The 12490-nt window shown below is 43.9% G+C and overlaps 1 protein-coding gene across 2 annotated transcripts in view; it reads right to left on the bottom strand.

Moving 5' to 3' along the window:
• Positions 1 to 6071: 6071 nt before the first annotated feature.
• The window catches only part of ERCC8 (ERCC excision repair 8, CSA ubiquitin ligase complex subunit), a 79028-nt gene continuing 72609 nt past the window's right edge, over positions 6072 to 12490 (bottom strand). For both annotated transcript variants that reach the window (XM_078676930.1, XM_078676929.1), the window contains exon 2: positions 6072 to 8013. In XM_078676930.1, the coding sequence (XP_078533056.1) occupies positions 6444 to 7643 (1200 nt within the window). In that variant the 5' untranslated portion in view covers positions 7644 to 8013 and the 3' untranslated portion in view covers positions 6072 to 6443. The remainder of the gene's footprint in view (positions 8014 to 12490) is intronic.

Genomic DNA, 12490 nt, shown 5'->3' with positions numbered 1-12490 from the left:
TGCAAGTCGAGCAGTTAAGTACTTGCCCTCGAATAGGAGCAGCCTGTGATTGGCTGTCTAGGCAACAGGCTAGCACTGGCTTTCCACGGTATTCACTCCTGTAGAAAGGCTTCTGAAGACTACTGAAAAGCATTGACTCTGTGGTGTTCCTCCCGTGTCAACAGTCCCCAGTAAATAAATATAACAGGCATAATGAGGCTACCCTCAGACCTGTATAATGGCTGATGTTCAATTAGTGCATCACAGGAATATTTGATGCCGGTAGACAACTGGAGTAGTTACCACCAACAGGAGCAGCCCCAAGACCTGAACCTGGAGCTAGAATCCTAACAAAGGTTCACGTTAAATCTCATATGTAGTGTAAAGTACAAAGTAAAAGTTCAAAAGAATTAAACCGAAAAATAATGAAATCAAGAGAAAAAGAACAGAAAAAAAGAGAATGAAAAAGAGTAAAGGAATATTTTAAACAAGCGATACCCCAACAGATTTGAATGTTATACATATGTTATATATATGAAGAACATTTATTGATATGACAATGATAAATAGCAACAGTAAAACACTAATGGCACTCAACAAGTTACACAAACAATCATAAAGACAATATACTGTGTATACATAAAAAGTGGCTGAGGAAAAAGTACATATATGTGGTTTAGACAAAACAGAAACAACACATAACAAAAAATGCGTCTTCTTTAATCAGGGCCACATGTAGGCGTCAACGGCGCTTCAACCATATTAGAATTAGATGGTCATCATCAGGACAAAAAATAATGAATACCAGAGCGTCCGATAGGAAATACGATAAAAGTCTATGAACGGTGAATCTGCAGCATGGGAGTAAATATCTTTCAAGAACTTCAAATATAGGCGCTTCAAACCAGGAATACTGAGGCGCTCTTTCCGCCAATATTTTAGGACTCCTGTATATATGTGTCTCCAAGGATCACACCAAGACAACACCCTATAGCAAATTACCTCTTGAGCTGGTCCTCAAGTCAAGTGAAGCTGATCGATCTACGAGCAAATCAATACATGCGGGCCACAATCCTAATTAAGGGTCCCCCGGGGCGAGCCAAACTTCCCCCCGCTTGAAGTTAATTTCTCAAAGTTCCACCATGCCGGTGAAGTAACCGTCCGGACAGGATGCCAAGAGGAAGCATTGCCTGATTGGCGTTGAAGAATGATGTATTTCATGTAAGGGCTTGTACTAGTCATGTCACAAAAACAGCTAGAGATCCGGAGTTCAGAGGTGGACAGAGAGAACTATGCTAAGGAGCCCAGTGGCTCTTATCTGTGCCTGTACTTTGTCTGCTCAGCAAACTCTTCTTTTAATATTCCAAAGTCACAGGATATTAAGTGAAATGCACTTGACCCATATAGACAACGCCAGGTAGACAGAAGAGGTGTGGCGCAGCGGCCAGGGTAACTGATGCTGGACGCTGGGGATCACGGTTCGATCCCCGCCTCCGGTGGCAGGGGTCTTCCCAGCACCATGTGACTCTGGGCAATAGCTCGCTTAATCTTCCCGAAGGCCCCCAGCACCTTGACATCTTCGGGTAATTGTTTGCGCTTTACAAATACTGGACATTTACAATAGACTATTTCATGGAATTCATTTTATTGTTTGGGGCCTTGGTTACAAGTTCTTTCCCAGCATGGTTGGGCTGAACACTTAGAAGCCACTGACTGTTTGGTCCGAGGTCTTGACTATCACACTAACATACAACACAGCTCCCCAAGGATGTTATTGCCTTGTACTACTCCAGGGAGTTACACCAAATGGATGTACAGATAAGCTGAAAATTGGGGGCAACAATAAGGAATAGACATGATGAACAAGTTACTTACTTTTGGTAATGATGTGTCTGTAAGAGATATATGTTAGTTATAGATTCCTTACCTTAGAATTATCCCCAGGCGTCAGCCTGAATCCAGAGATTTTTCTTTAGCAGTACCCCTGCGTGTCGGTAGGTGGCGTTGGTCGACTCCACGTCTGTCGTGGTCGCTGGAATGACATTGCGGTGTCTACTTAGACGCCGCCCCTGCGCGCTTACGTCAGTTCTGACACAACTTTCCACGTCAGAAGCGCAGAGCCATGCAAGACACTAACCACTGGACCATATAACAAGTGCCCTGGAAGGAAGTGCCTATCCCTAGAAGTCAGTTTGCAGAACGGGGAGGATCGGCGGGGCAGTAAAGAATCTATAACTAACATATGTCTCTTACGGCTACAACGTTACCAAAGGTAAGTAACTTGTTCATCTGAAAGAGACTGCTATTTATAGATTCCTTACCTTAGAATAGGTACCACAGCAATGCCAACCCCGAAGGTGGGTCTGCGAACTAAGTTCACACCAGAAAATCCTGGAGAACAGAACAGCCAAGGCTAGGCAATAATGTTTGGTGAACGTGTGCAAGGATGCCCACATGGCCGCCTGACAGGTGTCAAGGAGTGGGACTCCACATCCCAAGGCAGTAGTAGCTGCCGTAGCCCTGGTGTAGTGCGCACAGAGTCCCACTGGAGCTTCCTTTTTCACCAAGGAATAGCAAATTTGAATGCATAGAACAACCCATCGAGAGATGGTGCGTTTTTGCACAGCCCGACCTTTCTTGGCACCCACATAGCCAACAAAGAGTTGTTTGTCCACCCGGAAATCTTTTTTGCGGTCAAGATAGAAAGACACAAACTTGTTCCATCTACAGGCCTATACAGACTTGGTTGAGGGACGCCTGGCTCCCAAGATGACATTACAGACTTAGGGTGGAAGGTCAACAGCTGTCAACTGCCACCCCTCCATCTCCATGCAAGGAGGTGGAGGCTGGACAGGTTCGGGTGGAGGAATGTCCCCTGCTGCTGTGACAGAAGATCCTCCAGAAGAGGCAGTCTGATCACAGGATCGATGGCCATGCTCAAGAGCTCAGGGTACCAGACTCTTCGTGCTCAGTCCAGAGCCACAAGGATGCCAGTGGTACCGGCAGAAAGACGTACAGCAATTCCATTCATGACGAAAAGCATTGCGAGCGTCTTCTGCCTTGAAAATTCCAACATGCAGAACTGCTGACACTGCACGTTCTCTTCTGTGGCGAACAGATCTAACCAAGGCCCTCCCTGTTGCTGAAAGAGACCTTGCACCACCTCTGAGTGAAGACGGCATTTGTGATTTATCATGCACCAACGGCTGAGCTTGTCCTCCCTGACATTCAGAGAACCTGCCAGGTGTTGAACCACCAGGGACATACCCAGATGTTCCAGCCATGTCCAAAGGCGAAGACATAGGGTTCACAACCCCACCCCACCCTGTTTGTTGCAGCACCATTTGGTGGTGGTGTTGTCTGTGAACACCTGCACTACTCTTCCTTTGATAGAGGGAAGAAATGCCTTCAGTGCCAGACAAATCGCCTGGAGCTCCAAAAGGTTGATGTGGAGGCCGGACTCCGTTGGAGATCGTAGTACTCTGATCTCCGCCTCTCCCAGGTGGTGCCCCATCCCAGCACTGACACATCGGTCACTACTGTCAGCTCAGTTGGGGGAAGTGAGAGGGATCTGCCGCTGACCCAATCTTGGTTCGTTAACCACCACTGCAATTGAGGTGCAGTCCCCTCCGAGATCTGGATGACGACGGAAAGATTGCCCCGATGCTGCGCCCACTTGGACTTCAGGTCCGAATACAGAGCCCGCATATGCCACCTGGCATGATCCACCAGCAGGAGGCTATGAGGCCCAGCAGCCTCAGGGTCATTCTCACCGAGCATATATTGTCAAAAATAAATAAAAATACGTCATTGGAACAATTGTATACGCTTTTCTTCCTTGATACAATTGGTGTAATAAATTTCACGAAAAAAAAGCGTAGGTCGACGTTTCGGTCTCTATAAATTGATTGTTGAGATCATCTTCAGGACAAAAACGATATATCTGAAGACCCCTTAGTTAGTATGTATTTTTATTTATTTTGACAATATATGCTTCTTACAACATTGTTGATATATACTTTCTGTACCCTATTTTTGATTCTTAACTTGTATTAAATACAAACTCCTTATATACACCTGTTTGCTCTGCTCTGTATGTTTGGATCACTTGTTGTGACTACTGTAAACTGAATCAATAACCATTGTTGCGTAATTGCACAATAGACTATCATTCATTGGGGTCCTAAATCAGCATTTGTAACTAAATGTTATAAACAGTATAAACAAAATCCCTTGAAGGTACCTTTATCCTTTCATACTTTCTGCCCGAACCCTAAAGGGTATATTGGATTGCTCGCTTCTTCTGGACCCCTTCTTCACATGCACATTTTCTATGTGTAACCCTGTTCCTTTAGAAAAGTGCCAGCCGCAGCGGAGTAGGCTTAATCATTGGACCCCTGAACCGAATCGTTATCATATTTCTCACTCTATAGTTATATAGGTTGTTCTGTTCATGATTGGGGGGGGGACCCCAACTCCTCTCGTAATTTAGATGCTGAAGGATAGGAAATGGTTTCATACCTCCACTGTCCTGGTTCGTACTTCTAGTTCTGCGTACTTGTAGTTTCTCCTTTTAGCAGTTATATTGGTGCCCTAGGTCATGGTGATTTCCTTACTGTGTATAAAAACCCACTGCACAGAAACGTAGGCACCTCTCCCTCCAGAACGACTTGTTAAGACTCGAACAGTTGACTTTCTTTAGCACGACCACCACCTGACACTGTCAGTATGTCCTTTTGTGCTTCCTTCACACCCCTTGGCTCCATCCTTTAAAGGACGCTCTTGCCACCCATTTTCTATCACCCTTAATTTAGATACATATGACTGTATGATTAGATATTTAGGTTTGGACCGCAGAGCAGTTTTCTATGGCTGTCAATCCTTACACACGTGGTCTATAACGCAAATGAGATGCTAATGATTTGTTCTTGTAATCTGAAACTTAAACATGTTTTTAACAAAAAGAAAGTGTTTTCGTATATTACTCTATAATGTGAGATGGGATAAGTAGTGGGGTAAACGTTGAGATGAGAACTGGAGTAATGTGCTTTTAACCCAGATACACAACTAAGCGGGTTGGGGTAGAGAGGGTTACCGCAAGGTGGCAGTGTGATTATTTGCAATAGAAAAAAAGACCTCTCAATCTTCCAATCAACAACCTAAGTGAGAGTTTACCTCCTCCTCCTTGCCAGGCTTGACTTAGCGATGCTTGCAGCTGCCAGGGAGCTGGCCAGCCAGCAGCTATATATCCAACAAGTGTGATGCCACCGGGCTCTATATGGTCTCCTAAGGTATTGTATGTTTGATGACCGCTTTCGGTGGAGCGGATTTAGGAGCTCCCAATCGGGAGCCCCATGCGTTCCACACCAGCAGAAAAGGTGTAGGGAGAGCTATAGAGCAAGCAATTTGAACCAGTCTTGTAAGGTAAATCATGGCTTCTTTGGAAGCGCCTATATAATATCTCAATCTAACAATCTTCCGGCCCTTGTGGCGCAACCACATTTCCAAAATAGCGCTGTAACTGACAAATCAATGCAACAGTTAAGATGTAAATATGCATCATTACGCTTTTAGAATACTTGATGGGGAAATAATCTACCAAACATCCTGTAAGGTTGCCTCCACCTAATGCATCAAGCTTTCTCCAACAGATATAAGAACACTTTTTTGAGCAATATATTTCTATTAACCTACTTTTTCGTGTGCTTCTTTTTGCTATCACTGTGATTAGCCTACAGTTCTGTAATTTCATCCGTCCCTAAAGCCCACAGCTGAGATAGGAGGCTGAGCCATGTCATGTTTTGGTTTATTTTCAATTCCAAGATGAAATCACATCTTGTGTTTATCAGAGAAGTGCTTTCTTCTCATTTCACCTTTCCCGGTAGCATTAATCTCCTGATGATCCCAATTCACAGAGCAAAGGAGGAGCAGAGTTGGCTGGAAAGCAAAACATTAGGTACAGTTTCTTCTTTTTCTAAAACGGATGACTGCCAATCTTTTGTCATTGCCATAAATACACTTACCTCAATACTAGTCGGTTTTAATTTTTAAAACAAGTGTCGGCTGGTTCTATGCACATGTTAATTGCAAACTTTAATTCAGGAGGCGTTTATTGAAAAGTAACTAAGTTTGAAACATCAAAATATTTTAAAGAGACTGTAAAACACTCAAAGTAAATCATTTTTCTGAGTTGTATTAAAAACACAGTCTCAAATAGAAAACCCTGCTCTTCAGGCACATCCACAGGATGGGGTTCTTTTCCCCACAAAATATATTTTTGGTGTTCGCCCACACATTAGTTTTTAGCTGCGGTTTGTATGCTTTGGGATGACCAAGAAGGCGCTGTTTTGCCTTAGTGATACCAGCAAATTTCGCAGTAATTGATCGTGTTGCAACGCCCCAGGTCACTCCTGGTTCTCAGAGGCAGTTGGTTCAATGATTGTCAATGATTTCTAAGTTACAATTCACCCTTCTTCATCACTACTGCTCCAAGCATCTTCAAAAGCAGGGTGCATACGCGCACGTGGCCCAGACTTCTCTGAATCCTCATCAGGTACAGGTTCTCGCAGTGCTGGCACCCAAGCGAGAACATTGCAGTCTTTGCTCCCACTGTAAAGCTCCTGGAAATTAGACTGAAAGGCACAGCAGTCCACGTTGCTGTAATGTCCCCTCAGCATAGTGACGAGCTCCCCTGAGTAGAGGGTGTACACCGCAATGGTGCTGCTGTATGGCACAAACACAAACTCTGGGTTGCAGCCTGAAGAGACAGTGAATTTAAGCCCTTTCATACTTTCATTGCAAACTTTACCATAATTGACAAGAGTGTTCTCCCCCGAAGCGCTGTTCCAGAGCCTCATCCGGTCATCTGTGCCTGTGGTCAGCAGGTGAAGCCCGTCACTCGTAAAGCACAACCCGTTCACCCTTCCATTGTGGGCCGTATTCGCTGCCTCTGATGAAGCTTTTGACTTTTCGCCATTGTGTTGATCAAGGGTAATCAGGCACCCAGATGCTTTGCGTACGTCCCACAGTTTGACTTTGCTGTCCGCACTTGCTGTTGCCAAAACGTATTCATAGCGTGGGGACCAAGACACAGAAAGCACTTCGCTTCTGTGACCCTGCAGAATGTGAGAACAAGAGCCAGACTTCAAATCACACAGCTGCACTTTGGGGTTCTTGCTGCCAACAGCTATCAAGCAGTGCTTTGTCGCTATTGGAGACATGTGATGGCAATACACTGTTCCATCAAAATGAAACACGTCTGCAGGCTGCAATGTGTTTGTGTCCCATACTTTCAGTGTTTTATCGAAGGAGCTTGATGTGAAGATACCAGTGTCATGGGGATACCACTGAACTGTTTCTACACTGAATTTGTGTACATCAGGGTGACTCCTGCCCACAGTGCACACTGACTTGCAAGTGTAGTAGGGCTTTCTACTAAAATTTGCCAGGTCGTAGAGTACGATGACCCCATCTGATCCCCCGGACAACATGTACCTTTGCTCAACAGGTTCAATATCTAGTGTGTTCACACCACTTCCATGGATCCGCTCCACATCGCGATCTTTGTTTAGCTCCAAGCTCAGCACTCGTCTTGTTGTCTCAGCTCGCCTAAGACGTAGAGGGTCATCAATGCCGTAACGGCGAGCAGAGATGGAGCTCAACATCCTTAAAAACTGATATTGAAGCACTCAGCAGGGCAAAGACATTTCAGTCAAATGTTCTCAGCGACTTCCCTGGATTAAATACCTCAAATCCCAAACTACCGATGGTGATAAAACTAATAAGTCCTTTCTTTCCCTTCCCACATTTTGGTAACAAAAACTTTCCAGTGCATTAAGCAATGACTTGCACGAACATAACATGTGTCAATGTTCAATACCAAGACAGTAGCTCTAAAGGAAGCTTTTTGGGTCTAAGAACCAAATCCATTAACTGAGGATATTCTCGGGTCCCATCGAAGGAATAACGTATGAAACCACTTTTGAGGCTGAATCTTGTGTTGTGATTCTTTCGTTACGGCTGCTCTTCTACATCCTAAGGGGAAAAAGAGAAAGTGTTAAAGAAAAGGCTACCCTTCAAATTCATTACTCAAGGATACCACTGGCATAAATGCATTTGCGACCTTTATAATGAGTATAAATACAAATGATTTGCATTACAATGAGAAAATGGGTTGCTGTGGGCCAAACAAATAAAGAGCATAATTGGGAACCTATATATGAACCAAATGTATCTTTACAGTTTTAGCAGATTTTCATATTTCACTTCTGTTGTACAATGATGTCATATGCTGCCATGATGCCCATAATTTAGCAACTTCCAGTTCACAGAGGTAGCGATGAAGAGGTGAAATTCGTTCTTTAATCTTCCAGGTTAACATGCTAAACAGAAACTTTAAAAAAAAATGGATCACTGTGTTTGATCCAGGTGGCGCATTTTAGTACTGTTTTTGGCAGTCTGCTACCAATAGGCATTGCCTATTGCTGCTAGCCCATCATCATCATAGTGCTGAGCTCTTTTTTTGGCTATTTGGGGAGGTTCACTCTTAGGCCTCCTTAACATTGGGTACCATGCCAAATTTCTGTCCTTTTTTTCAACATCCTGGGGATTTCAAAGGTACCCAAGATTTGTAGATTTCCCTGGAGGGGACAATGAAAATAGTCAAAATATGACTAAATGTTGTGTTTTGTGGGACAATTAGGAACAAAGTGCTTTGCATAAAAGTGTCAGGTTTTTTTTCTCATAAAGAAATGGCATCAACAAACGGTTTGATGTGCTAAAGTCACCATTTTCCCAGCTTTCAGGAACACGCAGAGCTGATGCAAAAAACTTAATTTTTTAACCACAATATTGGCATTTTTCAAGGAGGTACCCCATTGTTTCAATTTGTTTGTGCTTTCAACCTACTTCCAGTTTGTGGTGCAAACCAGTGTGAAACATATGGGGGATCCAGGAAAGCTATATATTTCTGTAGACAGAATTCTCAATGTAGCAAGGGGTCATATGTGTAGATCCCACAAGGTTTTCCCAAAGAAACTAACTGTTGAAATGAGAAATATTGAAAACGAGTAGGAAAAAACAGCAGTTTGTGACAATGCTTTCATCAGCAACTTATGGTCATGATAGCCAATATATAAAAACAATGTACCATTACGTTCGCTGGACCCTTTTGGTTGTGGGATATATAGGGTTTGTAGGTTCTCCAAGAACCTGAGGTACCCAGAGCCAGGTTTTTCATTCTGTACGGAGTATAGACCAATTTATCTGATGAGACTTGTAGAGTGAAAAGTAGCTATCAAACTAACCTTTGTATTTCTGAAATGGGCACGAGATGTGGAGTTTAAAGACCTGCAGTTATTTGTACTTCTGTGAATTTGTGGGTACCCGTACAAGCATATGATTTACAAGGTATTTTTCAAAATGCCCTTTTTTTTTTACACACTGCCTTACCTTTGGAAGGCTCAAATGCAGCGAAATCCAATTGGTAATAATAAAAATCCTACTATTGTATGCTCCCACATGTCTTCTGATAAAAATGGTACCTCACTTGAGCAAGTAAGAGCCTAGTGCCTGCGGCAGGTGACGGCCCAAAACTAAACATAGATACATCTCGTTTCCACAGAAAAGTGGGCAGCTGTGGATTTTGGGCTCTAGCTCAGCCAGCACCAAGGGAAAACTAGCAAACCTGTACATTTCTTAACTAGACACCCAGGGGAAATCCAGGATGGGGTGACTTACATGGCTCTTACCAAGTTGTTTTGCCCAGAATCCCTTGCTAACCTCAAACTTCAAAACTTTGACTATAAAAACACATTTTGCTCACATCCTGTGATGTAAAGTTCTGGAATCTGCGGGGCGCCCCAAACTTCCTTCCACCCATCATTACCCCAAGTACTTTGATACAATTTGAACCTCAATTGTGTGGGTAGGCCTAGCTCCCGCGACAGGAAAAGGCCAAAAATGCAACATGGACACATCACAGTGTTCCACTCAAAAGTGGCCAGTTTTTGGCAAAGTGGGCTGTAGCTCATTTGGCAACTAGAGAAACGTGGCAAACCTGTACAATTTTTAAAACTAAACACCTAGGGGAACCCAGGATGGGGTGACTTGCGTGGCTCTCACCAGGTTGTTTTAGCAAAATTTGTCGCAAACCTCAAATTTTGACTAAACACATTCTCCATTCATTTCTGTGATGGAAGGTTCGGGAATCTGAGGGAAGCCCCAAACTATCTTCCACCCAGCATTCCCCTATGTGGTATGCCTCGTGTGGATCCCAAAAAGTTTTCTTACGCACAATGCCCTGCGAATCTCAAACTTTGCCTAAAAGTGCACATTTTCTTTGCATTTCTGTGACGTAATCCTCTGGAATCAGCAGCAATCCACAAAATTCCTACTACCCAGCCTTCTCCCACTTGTTTGATAAAAATGGTACTTGACTTGTGTGGCTTGGCCTAGTGCATGCATTAGGCAAGCAATAAAACCAGGATTACTGAGAGTTTCGCGGTGATCCCCAAGCAGGGATCCACTTAAGAAAGGTAAAATTGGATAGGGGAGATTCTCCCACTTTTCAATTATACCTATCATTTCTGATCTGTGCTAAGGGGGTTGAAATAACCACCCAAGCACTGATACAGCGAAAGTGAAACGAGGCGATCAGTTCATTTCACTTTCTTTTTCTCTGAAATGACATCAGCATGCCATGCACGCTAATCGTCATTAAGAAAACAAAAAAAACAGCCTTGAGTGCTGAGGAAGCTCTTCCAGAGGCTGAATCCAGCAAAAGAATATCCCTCTTGTGCTCGATATCACTGATCTACTTTAAAGCATAATTGTTTAGTAAAGCTTACATAAAGGATAAAAGCATTTGCATTCAGAAGATTTATATGAGAAATCTACCACCACTAGGCTACTCTTGAATTTCAGGCCCTGAACTCTATCAACAAATAGGAAAGATTAGATCATGACTAGCAGTCAGTCAGGACTATTGCAGAGCACTCTAACTTAGGTCACTCAAAAATTATTTTATATATGACAAAGTATGCAGAATCCGTTATGAAGATGGTACCTAGTTGTAGATCACCAGGCTACAACAAACTGGATTGAGATGATGTCAACAGCATCAAATTTGATGTCTTACAGAAATTGACTGACAGGAGTCATCTGAGTCCCAAGAAAAAAGGTGAAAACAAATCGAAGAAGACAGGGTAGGAATACCTTGACTCCCTAGGCCTGGTGGCGCGCCCCACAGGGACCCCGTCGGGCAGGGTGGGGGTGGGTGGGGCGCTAAAAAACGTTTTTTTCAATGTTGCCACGATTTCACGGAGATTCCCCAAATCTGCAGCAACATTGAGAGAATAAAATACTATCTCACACGCTTGCTTTTCTTTGTTCCCTGGCAACCTTGCCAGGTGTCACACATCTGGGGTTTAAGTAAGTATTTTGAGGTAATTTACCAAATTTCCACAAATGCAGAAGATTATCATGCACATTTAAACTGAGCTGCATCATTTCTGTTAGAGCCTAACTGTTGGGCTGCTAATTTTCCTCAAGAGGAATTATACACACCCAATGACCAGGGTAGATGGGCAGAGAGCTCCGGCAGCCAGCAGGAGGGCTCCTGACTGGGTAACGCACACATGGTGCGAAATGGAGCGTGTCTTGCCCACCACTGTGTCTGCGCCCTCGAGGGTGTCCAGCAGAGAGGCGACTGAAGGGAATCACCATCAGCTGTGATTAAATGACCCAGAAAGCACTCTTAACCTTAGTAAGGTGATACTGTTGAGCATATCACTGTAGATGAAACCTGCCGCTTTTGTGATTCACTGCCTCTGGCTCTGTGATGCTAGTTTATGAGTGGCTGGAGCCAATCCTGTCCTAGTGGATGGAGTCCCACAAAGGCTTATGCTAGTGTTGACACTGACAGCTTCTGGGACGAGCTGGAGGGCACCCGAGGGCTGCAGGCTGAGATACGCTGGCAGGATCTCTATGTCTTCTGGTCCGAGACGGTATGATGCTGCTGCTGCTGTCACTGGCAGCATAAAAGGCCACGAGCAAAAATAGCACCAGACATAGATATAGTTAGAGACAGTTTAAGAGAAAGAGAGCTTAAGAAGAGAATGAGAGATGTAGAGAGAGTGGAGAAGACCATCAGATTGAGTTACAAGGAAAGAGGGAGGTGACATATAGGAAAAGGAGCCAGAGACAGCGATAAAGACAAAGTGAGGGAGAGCTAGATGTAAAAATGGAGACTGAGGAAGTGATACAGATAAAAACAGGGAGGAGGACAAGGAGTGAGAGAGAGGAGGAAAAGTAACAGAAATGAGGAGCAAGGTAGACTGATGATCAATATAGCGGGAGAAGGTATGAGGCATATAAAGGAGAGTGAGCGAGAGAGAAACTTCTGGGCAACTGTCTGCTGCAGTCAATAAATTAGCTATCAGCTTGACAGGACGACTAGGATAGAGCCACTGACAAGACTAGCAGCTACCGGGTGCACACAAGGTCTGACAGT

Source organism: Lissotriton helveticus, chromosome 2_1 (assembly GCF_964261635.1).
Source record: "Lissotriton helveticus chromosome 2_1, aLisHel1.1, whole genome shotgun sequence".
Lineage (NCBI taxonomy): Eukaryota > Metazoa > Chordata > Amphibia > Caudata > Salamandridae > Lissotriton > Lissotriton helveticus.
This window is presented reverse-complemented; position numbering and strand designations above follow the sequence as displayed.